The sequence below is a fragment of the Antechinus flavipes genome, chromosome 2 (genome assembly GCF_016432865.1).
Source record: "Antechinus flavipes isolate AdamAnt ecotype Samford, QLD, Australia chromosome 2, AdamAnt_v2, whole genome shotgun sequence".
Lineage (NCBI taxonomy): Eukaryota > Metazoa > Chordata > Mammalia > Dasyuromorphia > Dasyuridae > Antechinus > Antechinus flavipes.
This window is the reverse complement of record NC_067399.1, coordinates 61,676,191-61,704,140: the sequence shown is the minus strand read 5'-3', so window position 1 is coordinate 61,704,140 and position 27,950 is coordinate 61,676,191. Positions and strand designations below refer to the sequence as shown.

General features: G+C 36.4%; 1 protein-coding gene across 8 annotated transcripts in view; it reads left to right on the top strand.

The window, feature by feature from the left end:
• Positions 1-531: 531 nt before the first annotated feature.
• The window catches only part of CBFB (core-binding factor subunit beta), a 95,905-nt gene continuing 68,486 nt past the window's right edge, over positions 532-27,950 (top strand). Inside the window, exons 1-3 of one of the 8 annotated variants that reach the window (XM_051975052.1) lie at positions 532-3,917; positions 4,193-4,279; positions 11,391-11,507. In XM_051975052.1, coding sequence (XP_051831012.1) covers positions 3,840-3,917; positions 4,193-4,279; positions 11,391-11,507 — 282 coding nt within the window. In that variant the 5' untranslated portion in view covers positions 532-3,839. The remainder of the gene's footprint in view (positions 3,918-4,192; positions 4,280-11,390; positions 11,508-27,950) is intronic. The other 7 variants (XM_051975051.1, XM_051975054.1, XM_051975055.1 and 4 more) reach the window with 7 other exon arrangements.

Below are 27,950 nucleotides of genomic sequence, written 5' to 3'. Positions count from 1 at the left end.
ACTGAAGTAGGAGAAACATCACTTCATCATCATGCAGTAGAACTGAATGTGGGATCTGATGTCAAGAGACCTCAGTTTGAATCCCAGCTCACAGCAATGTGCTAATGTTAATGAATGTACACTATGTGCACTTATTGCTTTTGTGAGGTTGAATGAATAACTTTCCCTCTCTGCCTCAGTTTCTGCATGTGTAAAATGGGAATAATAAAACTTACTTTCCCTTCCTCACACAATTGTTGTAGGAAATTACTCTACAACCTGGGTTGGATGAGATGTTCAAGGAGTAGCATTGGGGGAGGGCTTTCTGAGACCTTTTCAGAGCTTCTTATTCACCTTTGGAGTCCTTCTGGCACCCAACTCTCACCTGTGTCTTCAAGAAGCTTTAGTATAAACAGCAGTCTCACCCAGGTAAAACTATCTGTTGTGTGGACCCCAAACAGATTAAACTAAGTAAAATGAGGTAAGGAAGGGTCCTACCTAAAACATGTGAAGGTTTACTCCAGCAGAACACAGTCAGATGAAAACAGTTTATTCCACTGGCCATGAAAGTGGCTGAAGCAGGTACTGTGGAATATCTTAGAGCTTGATGAGACATCAAAGATGCCCCTCATCCCTGGCCATTACCATTCAGACTTTTGTCTTGCCACTCAATTTCAATGATTCTGGGAAAGGAAGGCTGATGAGAGAGTATCTGTGCCATTCTTAAATCCAATCCATTAGAAAGTTGACCTCATCCCATGAGGTCATCAGTCCTCGTGGAAAATGAAGGAAAACAACAACTGAAAAGTTGTGGAAATATGAGTAATTACTCAATGTCTACCTACTGTCTTCCCAATGAAACTATAAGTTCCATTGAGGGTGGGGTGGGTGCTGAACAGCACTGAGGCTTCATCTTGTATATCTTATGTAGCCCCTACAGCACCTAATACAAAGCAGGACTTAAAATAACCTGAAGGGAATCCTTGTGAATTGAATAGAATGCAGGTGTAATTTGCCCTCTCTGATCCCCAAAGTAAACTCAGTACAGAAATGATGTTACCAATATTCCAACTTTAAATAGTCAAATCTACCAATAAACTTGTTTTATGACATTGAATAAGTCATTTGTTCTCTCCCTCAACTGTCAACTGAATAGACCGGATGCTCTAACATCATAGTTATGATCTGAGGTTCCTTCTGCCACTTAAAATTCTGTTTAAGGTTCCCTCCAGCTCTAAAATTCTATCTTATCTTTCAGACTAAACATTTTATGTTCCTGACATTTAATATTCCATGATTCTGTGATTCTAAAGATATTCATTCATTGTCATAGCACTGATTTCAGTAAATGTCTGTAAATGATGAGATGTCCTGGTTTTCTCTACCTTTGTTCTATAGAACATATAGTAATATGTTCTATAACGTTTTTATATCTTCATTTTTGGGATCAGACCTGTGAGAATGCTGATCTGCTTGGGCAGAGGTCGAGCTAACTCTCCACAATCGAATTACCTGGAGCACTGAGGGGTTGAGCATTGAGAATATCATAGCCAGGAATTGCAATTCTCTAGCCACTATATCACCCACCCCTCCTTTCCAGTCTTATCTCACAAGTTATCCTACCACATTTTGTACTTCAGCCAAACTAATCTCTGACAACAGAATACAATCTCAGGCCTCCCTGCATTTACCCATGTAGAATAAACTCTTTCTGCTGATTTCTTGTCTATCCTTCAAAACTCAATTCAGGGGCAACTAGATGGTATAGTAGATCTAAAGTACTTGCTCTGGAGTCAGAAAGGTCCGAGTTCAAAAGCAGCCTCAGACATTTGACATTTATTAGCTGTGTGACCTCTGATTAATTTTTTTGGGGGGGAAAAAAGCCCTTAGAGGGCCACACAGTCATTACATGTGTGAGGACTTCCCAACTCCTGGCTTTCTACACATTATATCACTATTTTATGTAAATTTTATTTCCGCCAGCACCTAGCATACATCAGGAGTTTAATAAATATTTGTTGACGGGCAGCATCACTGAAGCCTTTTAAAAAATGTTAATCCTGTATTTGGAGAGCCAGATGCTTCCCTGATTTTCTAGAAATGTTAGAAGTACTGAGCCAGGCGTGGAAGACTTGATAGCTTGAATGGGTTGTACAATGCACACTGTGCATTCCCGTCATGGATGCATGGAGTCATCTCTCCACATCACGGCTGCAGAGGCTTTATAGTGAAAGGACTGAAGTGAATGTGCCATGGAAGACTTAGACGCATAACTTAAGGTGGCGGAGGGACACGGAACTTAACCTTTGATTTGACAGATGGGGAACTACAACCAGGGAGAGGAAGTGCATTTTCCCAAGGCACATAGCAGAGTAGTGGAAGGGTGATGGCCGTCGTTCGTGGGAGTACATTTCTTACAGGAATGATTTGCCATTTCCTTCTCCAGCTCACTTTACAGATGAGGAAACTGAGGCAAACAGGGAGGAATGACTTGCCTGGGGTCACCCAGCTAGGAAGTGTCTGAGGCCAAATTTGAATGCCGCTCTTCCTGACTCTGGGTTCAGCACTCTCCCCACAGTGCCTCCAAGCTGCGGGACATTAATGAGGACTGACCTCCAAAGGGGATGGAGTTCCACATTACGGGAGGTGTCCAAGTAGAGGTTGTGCAATGACTAGTCAATGCTTTCAGTGAAGCTCGGGCTACTGACTCTGAAGACCCTTCCAGGGACAAGCCAGGCCTTTGGCTTTACCCCCGCCCAAGTCCTGGTCACTCTCCATTCCTCAATGCCCATGGGTCCCCCTGGGTTCTAGGGGTCAAAGGGGCATCTGCTCCCGACCCCCACTCAGGATAAAGGCCTCTGCCCACTCTCTTGAAGTTGGACAGTGGCGTCAGCTCTGGGGTCTCCTAGGGTCGTAGGGAGCTGCGTGTAGCTGGGCTGGTAAGGGTAGCCCCTGGACCAGGCACACGCGGCGGTATCCTGGACCCGGCAGAGGGGCGCATGCGTGGCGGCTGGAGCCTTATGAATGGTGTGACTTGTTTGCCAAGAGTTTGGGAGCAGGTGGGCAGGGTGGGGTAGGGCGGGGCGGGACGGAGAGGAGGTGGAGTCCAGCCGGAGAGGGCTGGTCTGGGGAAGCCAGCGCATCACCACTCCAAGAGGTGGGCGAGATGGATGGACTGAAGAGGGAGGTCGGAGAGAGCGAGCACGCGCCAGGAGGGGAAAAAGAGAGAGGAGTGCCCCTACTCTGGGGAAGTGGGCGGGGCTCGAGTGAGACCTGGAGGGAAGGAAGGGGGCGGTGGGCAGGGCCTGAAAGGGAAGAAACGAAAGATGGGCGGAGCCTGAAGGGGGATAAAAAGGAGGAGCGAGGGGAATGGGCGGGATCTGAGAGAAAGCCAGAAGGGGCGGGGACTGTGGAGGAGGCCGACGAAGGGAGCGGAGACATGGGGAGGGGGCGGAGACACGGGGAGGAGGCGGAGTCAGCGCGCGGGCGCGGAGGGGCTGGGGGGGAGGGAGGGAGGAAGTCACCGCGGCGGCTGCGGCGGCGGCCGAGGGGGCGGTGCGCTAGCTCAGTCAGTGCGAGGAGCGGGCAACGGCCACGGCGGCGGCTGCTGGGGCGTCCCACGGAGCCATCCTCATCCCTATCTCCACGCGCGGGAGTCGGCGGGGCGCGCGAGAAACAAAGAGAAGCCCCGGGGCAGGGACAGGGGCCGACCTCAGAGCGCCCGCAGCGGCTGGAGGCACAGCGGGAGCCCGACTCAGGGATCGGACCTCCGGCAGGCAGCCCGTCGGCGCGCGGGCGCCAGGCTCGTCCCCTCCGCTGCTCCGCTGCTGCCCCTGACGGGCCCGCCCCGGGGCGAGAAGATGCCGCGAGTCGTCCCGGACCAGAAGAGCAAGTTCGAGAACGAGGAGTTCTTCAGGAAGTTGAGCCGCGAGTGCGAGGTGAGCGGGCCGGCGGCTCCCGCGGGGCGCTGGGGGGGACAGGCCCGGAGGGGGGAAAGTTTGGGGCTCTTGTCAAACTCGTGTCTCTTCAACTTCCTGGGCGGCGGCGGAGCCGGGCTCCATCCGCGTCCCCCCCAGGCTGGGGCGCCGCTGGGGGTCTGCACTGAGCTCCCCCCCAGCAGCGCCCCGGCCCTGGCTCACCGCGCCCTCTTATCTGCACCCGGGCTTGCTCCTCGGATTTGACTCGTGATTTCTGGCCGCTCTGTCGTCCACAGATTAAATACACCGGCTTCAGGGACCGGCCGCACGAGGAGAGGCAGGCGAGGTTCCAGAATGCCTGCAGAGACGGGCGCTCGGAAATCGTAAGTGTCTGGGACCCCCTTCTTCCTTCCTCCCCCCCTTCCTCCTCCTCCCCGACTTTCACCACCCGCCCGCTTCCCGCCTTCCTTCTGTAGACCCCCAATAAGTGCATGCACAACGTTCGATTTTTAAATTTCCACCTTGGGACACATCCCTCCTTCTCCTTTATTACTTCTTTTTTCTCCTTTCCCCCTTCTCCCCCCCAATATATATACATACACATATACCTGTTGAACTTCACTTCCCTCCAGACTATTAGTGGAAAACGTAGTCCAACGCTTCGGCAACCCGGAACTGTGCGAAGCTGTGAAACCCGTCGTACTTCCTATTCAGATTTTGAAAATATGAAACCAGATACTGACTAGTTTGTGTTTTAACAAGGAGACGGTTTCCCTGTTGCCTCCGTGTTTGCGGCCGTGTTTCCTAGGCGCTGCCTAATAAACAAGTTTGCCAGTGAATCCCTTTTTAAAGTGAGTAAAGGGTGTTAGGAAGAACAGGAGCCAAGCTAAACAAAGAATTGATCTTTTCATGATCTTTTCGTTTTGTAGAGCAGGGTAATATTCTGGTGAGGCTCTGTGGATTTAAGAAAACGAGAGACCCTTTTATATATAATTCGTACGTTGGAAAACACTTGGAAAGCTTCTAGACGACTATCCCATTATGTATTCATAGATTCACCCCCTTAGCTGCTAAGTTAGGTAATAGTTCCATTCTTAGAAGCTAGATTTGTTTCCCCAGCCTAGTCCTTTTGTGATTTAGGAGCTCCTTATGGAAAGGTAATAGTGAATCTGGAAGAGAAGCCCTCACTTAGGACTGGAAAGCTAATCTCAAATGCAAATATCTTATTTAATGAAGAAATCATTCCTACCCCTTAAAGAAAAAAGTCTGTGTGCCCTCAAGAAGACAAAGACTACTGATACTTGGACAGATAATATTTAATGATTCACAATAGATAGAACTTAAAGTGTGTGGATCTCAACCACATTGTGAGAGAGATATTAGGATATTTCTCTCCACTTTAAAGATGGGAAAACTGAGCCTCAGAAATAGGAAGTGACTTCACTGCATTCACCTAGCTAATAAATGGGTTTCAACTCAGGTTTCCTCCAAGACCAGTGATTTTTCTCCTGTACTTTGCTACCAGCTCTACTTTGGTGGTAATAATTGGCAAGGGTGGGTTATTTAAATCTACAGGTCTTTTTAAATTCTCTACTGGAAGCTTTGATCTCTTCCATTACCCACTCCACAAAAACCCCCAAAATTTCAGGTTTTATTTTTTTAAGGGCTTCATGAAAATAGAGTTATGTGAAAAAGGGGGAGTGGGATGTCCTAATTTATAATATCAAGCTGCTATAGGTGGCCTTAGGCCTCTCATTTGTTTCTACTCCAGTTATCCTGTTGAGGGTGCTAGTGAGCAATAATAGGACTAAGTAGATAGAGGGGAGGGGGAAGCCCAAGACCTAGGCCCTAATGGGTTATTTAGTGCTGAGTCATAGAATCATAAACTCCCAAAGCTGGCAGGAAACTTAAGAAGTCATGTCATTTTACAAATTCAGAAATTGAGGTCCAGAGAAGTATGATGATTGATCCAAGGTCTCACAAGGAGTAATAGGAGCATTTTATAGAGACCTCCCAACTCTTAGGCAAGTTCTCTTTCTACGGTACCAAGCTGTTTGTAAACTTAGAAAGTAACAAAAACATATTTGCTGATATATCTGAAGGTTTATTTAATGGGGGGAAGGATTTAATTGTGTCCACTTCATCATGTAGAAAGACAATCTTGTACAAGTTAAGTTATATTAGAAGAGAATGCTGAAGAAATTACAAATATAATTAATGCCATGAAATATTTATGAAGTTTAGCCATTTAAGGTGGGGTAGAAAGGGAAAATTTTTTCAGTATTTGGGTAAGATGGAGAAGGTAAATTAATGGATAGAACTATCAATTTTGTTTTGTCACTGACTTAATCTCATGAAAATAGCCTTATTTTACCTCGCTGGGACATAGTCTCTCAGAATACTATGTAAATGAAATCTATTTATCACCTCCCATCCATAAAATGTGGAGAGTCCAACCCTCCCTACCTCATGGGATTGTTGTATGAATAAAAGAAGCTAGTGATGGAAAACACTTTCAAAAATAAAAGCCTAGACTCAACTGTGGTATAGTGGGAAAGCACTAGAATCAGTCAAGAAACTTAATGTTCTGATTTTGGAGTGATTTTAATCAAGCTGCTTCCCAGGGCCTCAGTTTCCCCAACGGTGTGGGGGGATAAGGTGGACCAGAACATTTTGTGGTTTGCTTTTAGCTCTAAAATTCTCTAATTTATATATACTTAATATGTTGACAAGAATGGCATCTAATGAATATGTGGAACAATGTTTTGAAACCCAGCTGTAGGAGTTAGGATTAACATTTACTATATAAGACCAGTCCTGTTATATGAAGCTTTTACTGCTTATGATTATGTTTTAGGGGTATAAGTTGACCTAAAGTAGATCCTAATCTTCTTAGTAAACTGTTATATGATTATCTATTTTTTATGAATTTCTTTTTCTAGATATCTGGGATGATTTTTTTTTTTTTGTTTGCCTATCTGGGTTTAAAAATTATATGCCTCTTCAATTCTAACAAAATTGCTGAAGATCAGAGAAAGTAGACTGTAATTTATTAATTTGATGCTTATAAGGAGAAAATTGTTAAATACTTGATTTTGTTGAATGATGCTGGGTTTTTCCTTGGGGGCTAGTTTACTTTTTTTTTTAATTAAAAAAATAATTCTCAACATTTTTGCTATTGTTAAGGGTTTTGTGGTAATTTACATTTTAAAAACATATCAAGAAGGTTGTTAAAGTTCATTTTGAACTGAAATTTGAGCTACTCATCCAAAACATGTATGAGCTGATTTTAAAGGCTTCATATATTAATTTTAATAATGGTATTCTCAGTTCTGTGGTACATATGGCTTTTATGATTTTTGATTTATGAAAAGCTTATTACAAGGGAGGATTCTTTGGAGAGAGAAGAACACCATTGAGAAGTGACAGCAGTGTATATTTTTTTAAGCCTTAATAAAACATTTAATAAAACAATAATATAAAAAATCCAGCATTTGCTCTCTAACCTTTTGACTGTTTTTTTGGGGGGGAGAGTCCCCCAATATAAGAAGGGTGATCTTTAGTAGTAGACTTATTAGTTAATGTAGTAAATTTCCCCAAACTACTCTAAATTCTATACCTTATTTGTTATTTTAGTGAATGGCAGCTCTAAGCAGGATAATAGGAATAAATGAGAATTTTTTAATACTTACTGATGAGTTTTATTAAAAGGTATAAGGCCTGGCAACATTGTGAGACTCTTCTACTTTCTTGGTCACCTCAGAACAGAAAGAGTGAAGAGAAAATTGAAATCTATGAGGCACAATGTTTTCCATTTATATTAGGTTCTTTTCAGTGATGATGGGGTGGGCTAGATCTGTTACCTCAGTCTAGAACCTTTTCTTTGAATTAACGGTGATGATTTATCTCTCTCATTGGTTGTGAATCCCAAAGCAAGCAACGTTTTAGAGCCAGACCTGAGGCTTATTTTAAAAGTTGAATTGCAAAAGTGCATAATCCACTTCTGCATAAGATGTGACTTTATTTGGATATTTAAAATTTATAGCAGAGTTAGATTAATACTGGGGGGGGTGTCTTTAATTATTTTATTTATTTTTCTCTTTGGACATTTAAATACATTGTAAATTTTTAAATCTAAACTGATCTATTTTAACCATCTTCTTTGAATGTAGAAGGGTTAAGAGAAGAGATAATAGGCAGAAAATTTATTCTTGAAATTAGCAATTAAACAAGAGGTAAGATAGTAAATCTGTGGACTATATTGATCTTTACCTGGCACAGGCTGTCAGCTGGGGTCCATTGCTTTAGTAGAGGAAGACATTCATCAAATTTCATTTGCCAAAAGTTCCACTTCTATTACAAGGAGTGTTGGAAGACCTAACATTCATGGATGCTTAATACTGACTTTGCTTTGAATAAAATGATAATTAAAACTGGCATTTATATAAGGTTTTCAAAGCTCTTTATAATGAAAATCTTCCTATTTGCATTTTTTAGAATGCTGAAAGTATTTTCTGCTTTTATCAGGCCATTTTGTTTCAGTTGACATCTTTCCATTCAATTTTTTGACATTTATTCTAAAATACTGGGGAAAGATTAAAGAATGGTGTAATCATGAAGAGCCATGACAATGTTGAGACATGTATTTAAAATATGTATTACCTGTTCAGATAAAGGATCTTTTTGTAAATGAGAAGAAAATATGACTTTGCAGTAACATGCCATCAAGGGATTCTGTTAGAAAATAGCGTTTAGTTTATATTCTTAGGTAACAGGCTCTCATGGTATTGAGATCTGGCAAAGATATCTTTTGAGGGAATTTGTATCGTGTAGTGTTTTGTTTTGTTTTAAAGTCTTAAAACTGTGTTGCTAGATGGCAGCCATAAAAATTATTGGAAATTCTTTAAGTGAATTATAACACCATTATGAAAGAGAATTGGTTCATTATGTGCAAATATCAAAGCAAAAGGCATAACCATTTTTAAATGAATCTTGATTTTTAATAAACCAGTTAGATTTCTTAAAAATGTGTGATAGCCTTGATAATTTTATGCATAAAAATAATTTTTAGCTATTGTCTAAACAGTGTGAGGGTAAAGAAATCGGTATGCTCTATTTAAAGGACTCAGTTGTCTAGGGATTTTATAGGATTTTCAGCTCGAAGGATCTTGGAGATTCTTTCCATTCCATAAATAAGGAAACTGAAGGCCAGAGAGGAGAGTGTCTTGCCTTGGGGTCAGTACTGAAGAGAAGCACATTGCTTTTCCCACTGTAACCTACCTATGGGAATTTTTCCCCCCAATCACCTCAGGCAGGTAATTTGTAAGGGCTTTATAAACCTGGCATTCCTCTTGTTTTCCTGGACATTTAGATCAGCATCTCAATTTCTTTTTTAACCAGATTATATATATGTTAATTATTAGAAATTTTTTTAATAAGAAAACTTGTTTCAACTCATTAGAAATATGATAAATTTTGGCCTTAACAAATGTGACAACTTGGAAAACTGCTAGAGTTGGAATGAAGACCTGAATATAAATCTCAACTCCAGTGCTGAAGATTTCCTTAATATAGAGGATTCCCTTTCCTCATGCCAGTAGGCTTTCCCCTGCAGTATGTGGTCTTGGAGACACCACTAAGTGTAACCAGAACCAGATTAACATATAATTGGGAAACAATTAACAAAATACAATAATTCGTAGTTAATATTAATGTGGTTTTCTAAGTCAGCATATGGCCTCCTTTTCTATATTAATTTGATACCACTGGCCTGCAGTAATAAGAGGTTGTAGGACTTGGCCAAGGTCATACAGCCATTATGTGACGGCAACAAGACTTGAACTTGGTGTTCTTGGTTTCGGGGTCAGCTCTCCATCCACTAAGCCATACTGCCTTGTCTATAATATGGGGGTAATACTTATATTACCACCCCATGGTTCTTGGGCTATTTTATGCTATTTTCACCATTTGAATATAAGCTCCTTGAGATAAGAACTGACTTTTCCAATTTTTAGGACAGTACCTGACACATATTAAGTGTTTAATAAATACTTGTTGACTTGATATAATATTTTAAAAATCTTTACAACGACTAAAATAAGGGGCAACTCCTGAATAAAAATATTGGGACTTGGAGTGTAGGAGTTGGAATCCTGACCTTCCACCTTTCTATATGGCCTTGGACAAATTACCTGATCTTGCTGGGCCTGTTTCCTCTGTGAAATAAGGTTCTTGGGCTTAGTGCTTTAAGGTCCCTTCCAAATGTGAATACCTCCTAGGAGCTTTTTACATCCAATGTAAGACTAGTTCTGACTTGAAACCACAATTTTTAAGAGCTTTTCTTAGCTCCTTACTGAGAAAGAGAAAGAGAGACAGACACTAACTTAACCCCACTTACTGATATATTCACCAAGTAATATTTTCATTTGGATGACAGTAATGTTTGTCAAAAATATGTTCTTCAGATTTGGGGTTTTTTATTAGTTTCCAGATTATCCCAAAGAAGTAAGGATAGTATTGTTTCCACTTTGCAGTTTAGAAAACTCACTCATATAAAGCTAAAATTCATATTGTTAATAGTCTCAGAACATAGGATGATGTTGGTCAATCATTTATAAGCAGTCTTCCAACTATATCATGTGTTGGGTGAATATTATAGTTAAGTTTCATGTTGCTTTCTCCCCTATTTTTTACTCTCTTATTAAAAAATGCTTTGTGAGATTGATAGTTTCTCTCAATTTTAGAATTTGGCTATTGCTTTCAAATATTTTAAAAGTGAAAATTTTATTTGCATTTCAATCTCATGCATTTTTAGCACCAGAGTCAGAGCCATTCAGTTGAAGATGTGGCTCTGCTAGGTTGCCTGTGTCACCTGAGCAAATCAGTTTATCTCTCTGGGCCTCAGTTCCTCATTTATAAAATGAGAGAGTTCAACTATTTCATCTCCAAACTCTCTTCTGGTTCTAAATATGTGATCCTACTGTTAGCACAAGCTCATGGGAGCCAGAAAAAATAGAGAAATGTCTTATTTACAAATGCTTTAAAGCCAAACAAAAAGTTCTGGGAAGCGTTTTCTTTTTAAATCATGGTATTCTATAAAAATCTAATTCTTTAGATGTTGGGTGATTTGTGTGTGTGTGTGTGTGTATGTCATAGTTTTGTATTTTAAAAATAACTGTTTTTAAGTGTAGGGTTGATAGCCTCTAGCTCAAATTTTGCAACATGAGATTCTAACGTCAGCAAAAAATGACCTGAAAGAAAGTATTGATTCCATGTCTTATTTTATATCTAAGCAGCCAATGGCAAATGTCGTCAAAATGGAATCAGATGTTTGTAACTTAATACTTAAGAAAAATGATGAGTGTGTGTTTTTGACTTTAAGTATTCTTTTTGCTGCCTGGCTTAAGACATAAACTGATGTAAAAATAAATGACTGCTTGCATAATTTATGTAATGTCTTGCTCCTGATCCTGTTTGTATTGATTTTTCTAAAAGGCTTTTGTGGCCACAGGAACCAATCTGTCTCTCCAGTTTTTTCCGGCCAGCTGGCAGGGAGAGCAGCGACAAACACCTAGCCGGGAATATGTCGACTTGGAAAGAGAAGCAGGCAAGGTAAGAGAAATTTCTTTGCATTTTAAAATAACTAGTTGTGTGACTATAGACTGTACCTTTTTATAAGTAGAACACAAATGTATTACATCATGGAATGGGGAGGCACATTGCATGTCATTTTGTTGCAATGAAAATGTTGTAACTTTCCTGTGTTTTCTAATGTAACGATTTGTTATAAAAACTTATAGTTCACAAAGAATTCTGTACTGGGCCTTCTCATATATGACATTCAAAACTTTATCCCTTTAAAAATGTCGGGAAAAAAAGTTTTTTTTTTATATTGATTAACTACTTTAATGAAATTTTATAGCTTCAAAATTTGACTTGAGAAAAACTGAGTTCTGTAGGCTTTGAAGAAATGTTTACTCATGTACAAGTTTTGAATGCCAATTGTTTAAACTTCGGTTCATTTTGATTTGAACAAAAATAGCTTTATTATGTCAGATGTGAATATGTATAAAAGAGAGCAAGAAGCTTAAGCTATTTTTATATCATTTTAGAAAAATGTAAAAACCCAGAAAAATTTTAACTATCAAGTGAAGGGAGCAACTTAATATTTGTTTTGTTTCCTGTGGGTTAATATAGAGAACGTTGAGGGAAAACATTGTTTAAAACATAACTTTGTAAAGTTTTAAACTTTTTGGTTTTTCTTTTCTTCCCCTTCTCCTTTCTACCCCTATCTCCATCTCACTTAATCTTAATAAAAATTTTCAGGAAAAGACAAGTAACTCAGTTGGGACTGTAATGTTATTTTAATGGTAATAATTGAAGTGTGAGCATAGGATATGAAAATATAATTGGAAATATTTTAAACAGCAAACCCCTACCAAAATTGAAATTATCCCAAATGAATTTTTAAGATGCACACTTTAAGTTTAGTTGATCTTTGTTAAAGTGTTTCTCTCATTTTACTGTGGTGTAGTTGATTAATGAATTCCAAATTGTATATCAAGAGTATATAATTTGGAGTTTAGCATAGTATAGGTTAGCCATATTAAAGTTCTAGAAACCAAATTAAAATTATTCCCCAAATAGTCATTGGACTGATTTTATATGCAGAATTGCTTGGCTTTTCTCAGAGTTAGTTTGGTCCTGTGCTTTTTTTTTTTTTTTTAATTCGGCGACCTACATTAGTTTTTCTTTATAAATTTTTGATCTGTAAAAAAGCTGTCATTTTACTTTCAAGAAGCAAAAACTTTTCAGTGTTCCTTTGAGAGTATTTAAGCGTTAAACCATAGTAGGAAAATCATTTTTCTGCTTCTGTAAATGTAAGTTATTATATAGTAATGGTCTTTTTTTATTTTTATGAAATTTTAGTTAAGTGTAGCCTATGAGCTTTTTGTGGTTAGCAGACCAAACTAAAGTTGGTTTTTGGATTTCAGTGAGAAAATATTTGACTAGTTAGAAAAACTGAATGATACAATACATTTGCTTTCTTCTTGTTTATTTGTTAGTGTTGTCTGTTGGAGAAATTAAAGCAAAATGATTGCCTTTTTTCATATTACAGGAAAGAAGGAGAATTTAGACTATTTGTAGGAGTTTTTGGAGCCTTTTTTGGTTATACTTTCTCATAAATATATGTGATGGTTTAGAAACTGACCTTGGTTTAAAGACTTGTTCCAAAGTTATTTAAGTGATTTCTAATGTCATAGTGGTAGACAATCTGCATTTCCTCCAATTTTTGGTCCTAATTTAAATTTAATAGAAAATTTAAATAATGGACAGTTTTTAACAAACCTGCTTTTCCAATGATTTCCATTTTTCTGTTTTGTTTACTACTTTTAAGAAAGGTGTTAACTAATTTAAGGCCAAATTTTTGTTGTTTTCTATAACACTCGGGAATATCGATTATAGCCCAGAAGCAGAATTTTCCTGGACTTAAACCATCAAGCTGTTTTCAATTATAGGAACAAAAAGTGTTGTTCAAAAAAAGAGGTGAATCTAGTTTTTATAATATATTTTTGATTACCTGTGAAAAATCCAAAAATAATTTCTCTTAGTTTAAGGATGATGTTGTTGTTTATCTTTGTTATAGAATATCTCTTCTGGAAAATTTTTGTTCTATTCACCTTAGGAGAAGCTAGAAAGCTATATATTTTTTAATTTTTTACACAGACTATTGAAATTGTATGTGACTATAGTGCTTTCAGCTACCTCATTTTATTACATACAGATTGCAGAGGTAAGAAGAGATATGTCCAAAGTTAGACAATATTGCCCTTAGACTGATGCCCTTAGAATAGCTTAAAGAAGATCTGCCCTTTGTCTCTTATCTTAGCTAGTTCCTTTTTTCCCCCTGAGGTGGGAATACAATAGTTTGAATTTCTTCTATTTATTTTATATTTTTTTAACCTTAAAATGCCCTTTTTTCAGAAACTACAAATCTAGAGAAAACCAGTTTGACTAATACAGGGTATAAACAATCACTAGGTGAAATAGCACATTTGTCATAGGAAGACATCTAAGATATGGTTTTCATATGTAATATATGGTGATGGACCATATGTCTGTTTCTAGCCCAACCCAACTAAACTATAGGAAGGAAATTTACCAGCTTGTTCTCAGCTACCTTCCAAGTCTGTTCTGCCCCCACCCCAATCTGTCATGCCTCCCCAGAACATTTAATACCTCTTTGACTTTGAGCAAATCACTTCAGCTCTAAAATGCCTCCTTTGGATTACTAGATGACTACTCCTTAAGTCCCTTCCAATCTTGGTCTTCAGTCCTGTTTATGTATCTACCAAGGCCTGGGGGTGTGGCAGTCTTAGGATATGCTCACACTGACCATAGGTCCTTGAAATGTTAATGTGTAGTTTGTCTTTTTTCCTTAAGGAATGGGAAAGACAGTTTGACTTTGAGGTCAGATATTAAATAAATATGACTTGATGTAATTTAAATAGTTTACCACAGCATTTGTTTTTTACTGAACAGATATAGAATAATAAACAGTAAGAATTGTTGTGTGTATCAGTGTCCTGATCTTTATAGTGTTTGCAAAATTAGATAATTTATGTAGGGTTTTTTTTAAACCTCATAATAGTATCTATATTTAAATAGAGAATTGGAATCTTACTAAGTAGGACATATTGCAGTTCAGATGTCAGAAAATGGCCCAAAGTTTTTCTGTTTGTTTTTACTATCCCTAGAGTAAATAAGTAATTGTGGAACTTGTCCATTATTCTAGAAATGTTGAAATTATTTAATTATGCTTCCAGATATGACAGGGTGAGTTTCCCAGTAGGATTGTGCTATGCTTCTTGTACAAAATTAAAAGGACAGTTAGAAATGCTGTTAAATTATGTGTTCAATATAGTTCTAGTATACTTCTGAAACAAATTGCATTTAAAATATGCGTTGGTACAGATAAGCCAACACTTTTACCTTCCTTTCCCTACTAAATTGTTTATTCTTTTATGGAATCATCTCAAACACAATTAGAATGTTAATACACAAAATAGGAAAAAAATCAGAACATTGGAAACAGATGTAAGCCATATTCAATATTGAAGAAGGTAATTCACATTGCTCTAAATAGGTTATTTAAAAGGATTGGTAAAAGAAGTTCTGTGATGGAAGCTCCCTAGATTAATGAAATCACAGATCAGGTACCAAAAAAAATTTTTTTTCCAAGTATATATAGATGCTATTATAATTAATAAAATATAATTCATTAAAACAAAAAATTAACCAGAGAATTTTAGAATAAAAGAGATTATGGCAGGGCAGCTAAGTGGTGCAATGGATAAAGCACCAATCCTGAAGTCAGGAGGACCCAAGTTCAAATCCAGCCTCAGACACTTAACACTTCCACACTTACTAGCTGTGTGATCTTGGGGAAGTCACTTAATCCCAACTGCCTCAACAAAAAAAAAAAGAGAGAGAGAGAGAGATTATGGTTTAGCTCTTTTGTAGATGGAAGAAGTAAGTTAATCGAAGTTGTCACTGTACCAAACTCACACAATTGGTGTTAGATTTGTCTTTTGATTCCTGATTCATTGCTTTCCACATTGTATTAGGATAAGCAAAGAAGTCTAGAAAACACTTTTTGTGGGTTTGCCTTAATGAGTAAAATTTCTGACTTGCCATCATTATGCTGACTGATTGTAATTCTCATCAAAGAAAACAAATATGTCTAAGGTAGTTGGGGTTTAATATGGTAAAAAAAAAAAAATCTTTTAAGTGATCCATTTATATGCCATTTAAATAGAGTCATAGGAGTTGAGTTACTTAAAATGGGACTTGAACCATGCAGAAAGATTTATGATAAATTTAAATGTGAAAAAAAACAGTTTCAGCTACTCCTAATGTTTTTCTATATCATGAATATGGTGGAAAGAGCACTAAATTTGGACTTAAGGGATCTGTATTCAAAGTTCAGATCTGCCACTTAATAATATCTTTCCTCTCTATGCATCACTTTCACCCATAAAATAAGGGGGTTAGAAGAGATGATGTTTAAGGTCTCTTTCAACTCAAATTCAATAATCTATGGTTAAGCCATCTGATGCTTGGCCCTATTCAGAAGATAAATTCAGTGACCTTTGTTGACCCAAGAAGGTATTGTAGGAGCCTTACCAACAAAGATTGATTCAGTAAATCATAAAACTGGAAATCACCTCAGAGATCTTCTGTTCCTCATTTGTTAAGTGAGGAAACTTAAGTCCAGAAATTTTAAGTGACTTGTCTAAGGACTTGTAGATCACCCCAGTAGTAAGTAACAGAGCTGAAATTCAAATACAGGGGCCATATTTCCAGACATAGCTTTCTTTCCACTGTCCTATACAACATCACTGAAAGGTGAAAAATATTTCCTGGACCTTCCTCTGTGGAATACTTTTGGATTTCTCTCCATCTCTGCTCTGTATTCTCATCACTGATTCACATGGAGTCCTTATATTTCAATGCACAGGGATAGTCTTAGCATTTATAGGAAAATGGGAAAGAATTTTTCCCAGAAATGAATATTGTTCTCTGATATTTGGACTAGCATTTCTCCTGACTCATTGAGCTTTTGCAATTTTGGACATTTTAGATAATTATTTTTCCCCACTCCAAAAACAATGAGGATCATATTTTGAATCTTCTCAGCTACTTATTAGCTCTGTGACCTTGACAAGTCACTTCCCCTGCTTGAGATTCAGTTTTCTTACCTATTAAGCAGATGATTCTTAGGATTTCACTCAGTTCTAAATCCTTTGATCTTCAGTAGCAGGCCCCTTTTCTTTGAACCCTCCCGTTTAGAACTCATAGAGGTATACTTTGTCATTTGAGTCTTCTAGTTGCCATTCTCTAACCCAAGATGTCCTTCAAATAGATATTCCTCTCTATACCTGTTCATTGCCTCAGGATACATAAAATATATTCTGGTGAGGGGATGGGGCTTCTTTTTCTCACCTTACCTCTATTCAAATCAAATAATAATAGCAGCTAACTGTGCTTACTATGTGCTAAGCATTTTACAAATATTATCTCACTTGATCCAACCACTCTGGAAGGTAGGTACTTTTATTCCAATTTTACTGCTGAGGAAACTGAGGCAGACAGGTGAAATGATTTGCCAAGGATCTCACTGCTAGTTAATGTCTGAGGCCAGATTTGAACCCAGGTCTTCTGAACTCCAAATCCAATGTCCAATTCACTATGCTGTTTAGAGTTTGGGGGTGGAATTAGATGACTTCTAAGCCCCTTGCAATTTCAACATTCTATAATCTGATATAATTTCTAGCTCTGATACTATGAAATTACATGTTCTGTTGCTAATTACTTTTTTAAAAAATTAATATTAATTGAATATTTAAAAAAAATTGGATAGGGTAAGGCATGTTTCATCATCTCTATGTCCTTGGCCTTGAATTTTTTAATGAGGGAAAAATGCTGTGCCTGGTTTGCAAGCAAGTGTTATCTCTAGAATAGTGCTAAATTTTGAATGGGGCAAGGAGGTTTAGTTCTGGAGACAATTGCTACTGTCAAAGTGAAGCCCTGAAATTCCCTTGTATTCTTTGCCTCTATAACCATCTGAGTAAGGCTGTCGCCCAAGGCCTAATGCCATTCTGAACAGATTAATAAAGACTGAACATTCAAGAGAATTTAAGTGCTCCAGTACTATAAAAGAGTGGACCTGCTAATTCTAAGTCAGAAGACCCTGTCATTGTTGACATGATAGAATATTTAAAGGGAGGAAAGAAACAAGCACTTGTGAAATACATGTTATCAGTGATTTATTAAGCACCTACTATGTTCTAAGCGCTTTGCTAAGTGCTTTACAAATATTATCTCATCATTTGAATTGAGAACATATTCTCTACTTTAGAATCAGCCACAATTGATAATGTTGCAACAATAGTATACCATCAGCTGGCCCAGAAAGGCCTAAAGAATTATAGTAACACAAAGAGTAGGGGAAATTCTGGGAGACTTGGAACCCTGGAAATGAGTCTTAGCCAAACCAAAAATCTGGTCAGAGATATGGAAATCTTACGAGAAAACTAATCATACTAGGACCAGATTAGATAAAGCAGGGATATATACATCATTAGAGTAAGACAGTACACAAAGTAAATATAAAAGGATAAATTTTTTCCCTCAATTTTAGCAATGCATAATTGTTTTGCTCCCTTCTTTTAATTGAGAAGTGAGTAACTTTCTCTTTTACAAAGCCATTGTGAAGAATATGCTTACAGTCATTGTAATATGGTTGGTAGTTCAATATTGGGGTTTTAAAAAATAATGAATACATTCAAAATGCATATCCTGGTAACTAATTCACTTTAAGTACTTTTGTACTCAGTATTTTTATTGAGCAATTTACACTGACTGATCGTCTTGTTTAATAAAATGGACAAATCCAAAATCTAATAGACTAAAATTATAAATAATTTAGTCATACAATTTATTGATAGCTGAAGGATACCTGAAAAAATTATCTTCATCTTAAGGTAAATGAATACTTAACCATCCTAGGTTGGTTTAGGTTGTATATTCAAGAAGACACTAAGACCTGGAAATTTCTTAGCATTTGGCAGTTGTCCATCATCCAGTCAATTGAGAATATTCCATCTGTGGAAACTAAATTTCTCTTAATAAGTGGACACGTAAAATAATCTACTATCCTTCTTATAGAAAACCCTTCACAAACTCAAAAGACAAAATTCAAATCATGCTTTAAATTAAGCCTTTTCTTCCTTGGACTACAGTTCTTTGACCTTTCCTCATAGGACCTATTCCTAAGTGTTTGTTATTGCAAAAGAATGTAAATGGTTATTATAGTTAACTGGAAGCCATTAGTCTTGTGTAACCAGCTTAGTGACTCTGTGCATCTTGTGTTTATTCCCATCCTCAGTGGGATTTGAGGATTCTGTTTTTTTGAAAGGATTTTGAGTTAACTGTTAGTGTAATTTTCAGCTCATGCACAGTGATTACTTTTAGTTAATGTGTTACATTTTTTTCCTTCAAAAGACTAGGAAATGTGAAGTGGGAAATTTTAAAGAACAATAAAATAAGCTTCACGTAATTACAATATTGTATTTGAATGAGCACAACTCCAAATCCGATGAATCATCAGAGTGAGAGATTAAAACTTTGCCTTTTGTATGCATGTCTTTTTCCTTTTAATTATATGATTAAACAATATCAAGAGCAAATATTCATCAACTGAGGCATTGTATCATTCTCAGTTTGATCATCTGAACATTTTTTTTGTTTCCTTTCTATGCTTTTGTATTTTTTTGTATCATCACTCAGGGGGCTTCAGTATAAAATATCAAAGCTCAAATTTATAAAACTTATAATGAATGGGAACAGAATCCTGTTTTTAATAGTCTTTTCCAACAATTGGCTCTGTTTCTTCTGGAACATTTGTAGTAATTTGCCTGCAGGATCTTTGTCCCAGAATAAATATTGTTTCTGTTTATATGCCACCCACAATTTGGCAGGATATAACCAGGCCACTTGGATGTTAGCCCCCAAAAATCCCTAGTCAAACTCAACTAGTTCTTTCTTGCTAGCCTAGGTATGCCAGATAAAAATGTGTATTTTAGAAGTTCAAAAATAAGATTCTTCCCAAGTCATTTTAATCAATGTTAGTCATGTTGCTCTAAGAACTGATTAATATCAACACATTATTTTATATATAATGCTGTAAAGATTATACAGAGTACTTTGTTCATAACTACTGATATGAGATGGATGATAACAATATTCTATAGAAAAAAGAATGGGGGGAGGGGTCCAGAAAGTTCAACAAGTATCCAGGATGGAGTTGTTCTGATCAAGCACTAGGATCTTTTCCCTTGATCATTCCATCTTTCTCTTAATTTTCCTAAAAGGAAAAGGTGTAGCATCTTTTTTTATGTTAGTTTGTAAATGTATTAAAAATGTTGCCATTTTTTCCTCAAAGTTTGTGCTGAGTATTAGGCACCTGGCTCCATCATTTATTTTCCTTACTAGGTCGACATTCAGCTTCTCTATATAATTAACCTTTTTTTAATCTATAAAATAATGATAAAATACTACTCATATGTAGAAACAGTAGTGAGAGTAATGATTTATAACTAGCATATCTAGGCTGCTCTGGAAAATAAATTTTGTTCAAATTACAATACAATAGCACAAATAGTGTATGTAAAATGCTTTAAAATAGGTTGTTCCTAAAGTAAATAACTGCTCCTTTGATAATTTTTTATATCTATTAATTTGCTTAGTGAACATCTTTTTTCTCTTAGTACAAAGGTGAAGTTTAGCTCCAGCCCTTTTTTAAATTGCATGTTACAAATTCCAAACTGGCAAATTCTGAATTGATAAATTGTCTAGCCAGATCATCTTATAATCCAAAATATTTTAAAAATTTGTTTCTTAAAACATTATCCCAATGATATTGAAGATATTGAAATCTTTTAACAACTAAGAAAGTTATTTTTATCTTTTAAATTTGATGTGCTCCTTCTTTCCACTTTTTCCACTTATAGAAACTCACTTCATTTTATAGGCATTATAAAAACCATTATTAATGTAACCCTCTCAGCATATTTCTCCTAAACTGAGTTTCTCAGGCTGTAGCTTTGTAATACATGTATGTTTGTACCTTTTGGTGACATTCCTAGTCTTTATGCTCATTTCTCCTCCCATATTAAAAGGTATAACTTTTATTGCTTTTTTCCCCCCTAGTATTGAATTTCCTGATCTACAACTAGATTTACATCAGAAGCCAGGTTTAAATAGAGAAGTATTATTATTGGACTAAAACAGAGAATCCCAAGCTTGTTTCCTATTGCTGTTACTCAATTATGATGTAATTTTGGAGTTAGTTATTTTCTTTGCAACTCAATTTTCCTATCAGTTTTGTTTTGTTTTTAAGAAAAAGAAACCTATTGTTTGACAAATTTATAATACTGGTGATCATGTAAGTAAAGAACTTAGATTAAAATTATTATATTGTTCATTTTTATTTTATCTTCAGGAAACTGAACCTTGTTACATGTCATATCTGTGTCTTAGATTACTGAGTTTTTTTTTCCATTTTCCTCAGTTTTAATAAAACTAAATAAGTTTTCTGCCAACATATTAGTAGAATATAAACTCCTCAAGGCAGGTTTTTAATTTATTTATTTAAAAATGGAAGTAGAAAGAAATATTGCTCAATGTTAGGGTAAATGGTTGGCATGTATGAAGCTCGGGAATTGATTCCCCCAGCACTATGGAAGGATTAGTGGACACCTGGATTCTAATTTCAGGGCAATTCTGCCACTAATTTGCTATATGACCCATGTCATCTCTGATCCTTGGTTTTCTTGTCTGTAAGTAATGCGGTAAAGCTTGATGAACTTCAAAATGTCTTCCAGCAATAAATTTTTTTTGATTATATGGTAGTAACCAGGAGATTACTCTGTGTGTGGAATGAAACATTTTTTTTTTCCATGAAGTTCATTATTAGGATAAGATGACTAAATGATTTGAACATGGAAATGCTTAATGGACACATCAGGAATATATCCATCTGGAAAACCAGTTAACTTGACAGATTAACCTAGGAAACATTGATCATACCTGACATGGAAATTAAATCAAAAAGCTTCTTTTGCATATAAACTACAATAGGCATTTTAATCACAAGCATATTTTGTGACAAAAAGATTCTCATAACTGCCTTTGAATGAAATGTCTCAGATGCTTAAACATAATAGATTATTTACTTTTTCTTTCCTCTGATACCTATTTTTTAGCTTGTTCCATGAAATCTTTATAGACATTAATGACTGAGGCAAGAGTTCATCTGTAATCTTTCTTTGTGGGGAAAAAAAAAAGAAGTAATGTTCAATTCTGTTTTACATGTAAGTACATAAATATTTAGCTTCATAGTCATATTCAGGATAGCTTCATATTCAGAACAGATAATTCTATATAAGTCATCCTTTCCCTTACCCAACCCCCCCCCCCCAAAAAAAAAAAAAAGTAGCCTGTTGGAAACCAGGAATTTCAATAAACGTTTTAAAATTATGTAAAGCATTGTCTTTGCTTCTTTATAAAATAATTTACTCACAGCAGTTGTAATATCAAGGTAAATCTGAAGTATTTTATTTCAGTGTGTGAAACCAGTTTGAGCATATTCAGTTTTTTAACTAACAATCTTAATTCATAGAGTGGAAAAGGATCTTAGAAATCTGATCTGCCTACCTCATTTACAAATGAAAAAACTGAAGCCCAGAGAGTTTGATTTGCCTAAAGTCACACAGATAAAGTGGTAAGCCTAGCCAAAAATTTAACTTGGGTTCTTTAATTCCAAGTTCAGTGTTTTTTGTTTTGTTTTGTTTTGTTTTAATGTCTTCCTATCTCTATAAGTTCATAACCAATAATAAGAAAAATTAGCTTCCACATATGACTTGCTGAATTTTCAGGTGTAAATAATGTCTTTTTTTTTTTTTTTAAGAGAAGTAGTAATTAATCTGTTTTTTGGATTCTCTTTGGCAGATCTTTCCAATGTAATAGTTCCTATCACTTAGTGATTCCAGTTAACTAATGTTTCTAGCTATCAATCCACCCTCCCCTTGCCCCACCAGATATAATTAGCAATATAAATAGTATTTGAGACTGCCTTATAATTTCTGGGGCCATATGTATAGTTTCCTGTAGTGTACATTAATATCTAAATTCCTGGTGTCCTAAAATTTGAAAAAGCATTCAGTATAAATTTTAATCTATTTATATAGAAAGAGACAGCATGGAGTGGTGACTGAAGAGCCAGCTATTCAGTAAAAAACCTGGGAGTGAGTCCCACCTCTGACACCCACAGACTGTGGGACTTTGTAAAGACCATTGCTCTTCTCAGTGATTAAGCTGACAATGTGGTGCACTGGTAGAGAAGATTCCTTACTAGGAATTATCCACACCTGTGAAATTAATAGCTCTGGATTTAAAAAAAAAAAAAAACTAATAGAATCAAATGTATGACTTTAAATTGTAATAATTTTATATGTTTCTCTTGTTTGTGTTCCTTTTGACAAACTTGCCTAAATCAGGTTCATAATTGGCAGCATTAAGTTCTCACTAATAATTAAGTGCTTAAGATGAAAAGCACTCTAATTCCACTATCACTTGATTCATAGCAATCCTGTAAAATAAGTACTGGGTAATATCATCTCCATTTTATAGAGGGGGGAGACCGAGGCTCAAAAAAATTGTGGTTTATCCATTCTTACACAATTTATTACCAAAGGGAATTTGATGTGGGTCTTCTTTAATCCTAATACAACATCTTTCCACTACACCATGTTGCCCATCACTATGAATACAGTGAAGATTTTTTTTAGAAATTAAAGATGGAGACCATCATGACAGAATAGAGGGAAGCAATAAAGTTAAGCCTCTTTCCACAGTTCCTCCCAGACAAATCTATAAAATGCAGCAGACCAAATCATAATGGAGAAAAAAAAATTACTGAGAATCTTTTGTCTGGCCCAAATCAGCACAGAGAAAGATGTTGGCAAACATTGGCATCAGGTTTGGAGCAATCCAGTGCGCCAGGAGAAGCCATTCACCAGTACAAAAGGACATCTTCGACCTAGAACACTAGAACAAAAACAGATGCTAATTGGAAGTTTTGTCACCCACTACCCAATCCTGGGTTGCAGATACAAAACAGAATGAAAAGAGGACCTGTGCCCATCAGTTCAATGGCTTCCCAGGTAGGAAGGCTGTGGGAATTATACTGGGAAAGGAGGAAGTTCAGAAGGCTACTTCAACTGTGGTGTGGCTCAGACTCCAAGCTCAGACCTGGTTTTCAGGTTCTCACTTTTATCATATAGCCCAGAAGAATCAACAAGGTAGAAAGCCCAGACCAATCTATAAGTCTGCCTCCTTCCCCCAGGCAATTAGGGTCAAGTGATTTGCCCAGGGTCTCATAGCTAGTAAGTGTTAAGTGTCTAAGTCCATATTTGAACTCAGGTCCTCCCGACTCTAGGGCTGGTGCTCTATTCACTCCTCTCTCTCTAGCTGCCCCAATTCTGCCACTTTGAACCAACAGCTTTTTAGCTGACTGATAAAAGAGCCCTGGGAATTCTGTGCTTGCATAGACTCAAACGACCAGGTCAGGAACTTCAGAGCAGGGAAGCAGCAAACAGACTTAACCCTGGCTCAGATCCTTTTGGAAGCATTGAAAGCTTTCAAGTGTCCTCAAGATCCTGAAATAATGTTACATTCTTTTGTATCATTGCATTATACACAAGAAAGCAGCAAAAAAAATCCAGTTCAGACTTGAAGAGTGACAGACCCCAGCCCTAATATCTAGTCCAAAGTCAAGAAGTAGACTGGAGGAATAGGCAAAATAATAATAATAATTCCACCATATTGATGTTTTATGGGCAGGGTTGCCCAAGACACCAAGGCAGATAATAATGATTTCAAAACAGGTACAAAGCCTCAAAGAAAGATGCACACACACAATTGGAACTCAACTAGAATTCCTCAAAGAGATAATACAAGGGTTAAAAAATGTCTTAGTAGATGAGAGCTCTTGAGGAAGTAATTGGAAAAGAAATTAAGGTTTTAGAAAAAAAGAATTTGGAAGGGGAATTAACAGCTTGGCACAAAAGATTTAAGATCTTGCTCATGCAACAAACTCCCTGAAAAGTCAAATGCACCAAATAGAAGCCAATGATTTCATGAGACAATAAGAAACATTAAAATTAAGTCCAAAAGGCGGGGAAAAAATGGAAAATATAGGGGGGGAAAATAGCTGACCTAGAAAATAATTTAAATACCAAAGAACCAGAGTTAGGATCACACATGATTTAGCAGCCACTACTTTAAAGGGGAAGAAAACTTGGAATATGATATTCTAGAAGGAAATTATTGTGGGCTTATAGAAAAGAATAATTTGCCCAGCAAAACTGAATATAATGTTTTGAAGAGGGGAAAATGGACCTTTAATGAGCATTATTGGACCTTCTGAGCATTCCTGTTGAAAAGAACAGAGCTATGAATAAGTGGACCAAACAAGGGTAAATTGCTTTCATTCAAATATGGGGAGATGGTACATGTCCCCGCTGAACTCTATCATCATTCAGCTTCCTAGGAGTCTATTTAGACAAGGAATGGGAGTGATTCTGTTTTCTCATGATGATCCTAAAAAAAATGATAGAGAAAAAGAGGGAAAAGATACACTAGGAAGAAAGGGAAAAGAAAGAAAATTACCTAACATAATTGGGCTGCACAAGTAAATATCTGTACAAACCTGGAAGAGGAAGTGGAGAGAATAGCTGATATTTAAATCTTACTGTCTAAACTGATCAGAGGAAATATACACATAATTAGGTACGATTTTATTCAACAGGAAAATGAGTGGAATGCAAGAAATGGGGAAGAAATTTAGAGAAATGTTAGAGGAAGGCAGGGACGAGCTCTAAGGAAAATGTACAATGAACAAAATGTGCAGGATATATGAAACTATATCATACAAAAATGTAGGTCTTTCTGTGATGGCACAGAATAGGGATCTGGAGTACCTGCTAAAAATTGGGGAATAACTGAACAAATTATGGTATAGAAATGTGATTTAAAAAAAAAAAAAACTATTGTGCTGAACTCTTATCAGTGTAATGCACAAGTAGGATGCCAAAGGAATCCTGCTACCCACCTCTTTTTAGGTCAGGGATGGGGAAACTTTTTTCTGCCAAAGATCATTTGGATATTTATAACATCATTCATAAGCCCTACAAAATTATCAGCTTAAAGAACCCAACCAGTGGGTGGTGTTGTCACCTGTGGTTGCCTTGGTAGTGCCAGACCAAATGATTTTGAGGGCCTTATACAGCCTACAAGCTGGATGTTCCCCACCCTTGTTTTAGATAAAGAGCTCAAAATGCAGAATAAGAATTTTATTTTTTTAAGAAATGGCTAATGTGGACATTTGAATGACTATATTTCTAATGAGTTTTGTTTTTCTTGTGTTTTCAATTTGAAGTGGAAAGATGAGGTGGATTTGGTTGATTAAAATAATTTTTTTAAAATTAAACATTTAAAAATTTAAAAAGAAATTGAAGATAGTTGGTCCTGCTGTCTGAGATTATCTAATCTCGATTTTACAGCTAGGAGACCTTTTTGAAGACATATAAGCTAAGCAAATATAGAGCTGCTGGGAAAACTGGAAAACAGTTTAGAAACTGTTTAGAAATTAAATTTAGATGCACGTCTTATATCATCTATACAATGAACTAAAAATAGATGCACAATCTTAATGTGAAAAGTCAAACTTTTTTTTTTAAATAGAGAATGACTCATTCTTTCTGTTGTTTGTTTTCTTAGGTTTTTTTCCTTCTTGATCCAATTTTTCTTGTGCAGCAAGATACATATATAAATATGTATATGTGAATATGTTAAAATGTATGTTAAATCCAATATAACATGTATTGGATTACCTGCCATCTAGGGAAGGGGGTGGGAGGAAGGAAGAAATAACTTGAAACAGCAGAAGGCTTTTTTGCAGGGCTCAGTGTTGGAAAATTACCCATTCATATAGTTTGTAAATACAAAGCTTTAGTTAAAAAATAAATAAATACAAAATAGAGAATGAAATCAAGAACCTTTTGCAACTGGTACCTTTTGTATTTATGGATAGGAGAAGACCAAAAAGAAATCTAAAGAGCATCATAGAAGAAAACAAACGGACAGTTTTAATTATTTAAAATTGAAAGCTTCTGTAAAACAAAAGTCAATGGAATTAAAATTAAAACATTTAACTGTAGATAAAAATTTTCCAAAGCAACTCTCTTTGCTCTAGAGATCAGATATCTAAGATCTTATACTCACTGATTTGACTATTAAAGAACATGAGCCATTCCCCAAGAGATAAAAGATCACAAGATATGAATATATATAGTCCACTATGGGAGAAATCCTAGCTTAACAACAATTATATTTTTTAAATTTTCCCAAAAAGCTAAAAAGAGAAATACGAATTAAAATGTCTCTGAAATTCCACCTCTTACATATCTGAATGGCAAGCATGGCCTAAAAAGGACTTATTTCAGGCACTGAAAAGTTAGTTCTTATTTCTCCTTTATTCTTTAAAAGGATTAATGACATCAACAGGGCAGTTTGAATTAAATGAAGTAGAGCTGTGCAAAGTCCTCAACTTCATTCTGTGAGTCAAAGTCCAGTGGCAAGACAACAAGGTTGCAATGGATGACTCTCACCCTGTTCTGTTGATGGAGCTGGTCCCACCATTTAAAAAAGAAATTTAAAATCAATTCCCCTACATGTTATTAATATAATCACCATATGTATAATCATCGCACTTGTTCATGCCCTTTGATTTTTCAGAATAATTGAACTTTTTAACAATCATATATAAGATTGCTCCAAACTATTAATAGTATGAGAAATGCAAATAACGTTTCACTTCATACCATACAAATTGGCAAAGATAAGAAATGGAAATAACCAGCATTGTGATTTGGTCAGACCACTCTGCAAAATAAGTTGCAACTAGGCCCTTTTTTTTGTTGTTTTTTAAGGTGAAATGGTCATTCCCTTTTACCCATAGATCCTTCTCTAGGCATATATTCTTAGATCATAGTCAAAAATAAAGTTTCATATGTACCAAAATATTCATAGTAGTGGTTTTGTAGCAGCAAAGAATTAGAAATTAAGTAGATTCTTGATGGTTAAAGAAATCACAGTATTTGAATGTAATAGGATATTACTTTACCATAAAAAATTATGACTGAAGCATTCAGAAAGATATGGGAAGATTTATATGAACCAATATAGGATGGAGTAAACAAGTATAACAAATGCAATGACTACCACAATTGCAACTGGAAAGATGAAGCAAATTTGAATTTTTTAAAATTTTAGTAGACAGATTTAGCTCCAAGAGTTGGGGAAAATGCACTTCTCTCTCGTCATTGAGGAAGTAGAGGTCTATGGGTATAAAATATTCTATATATTATC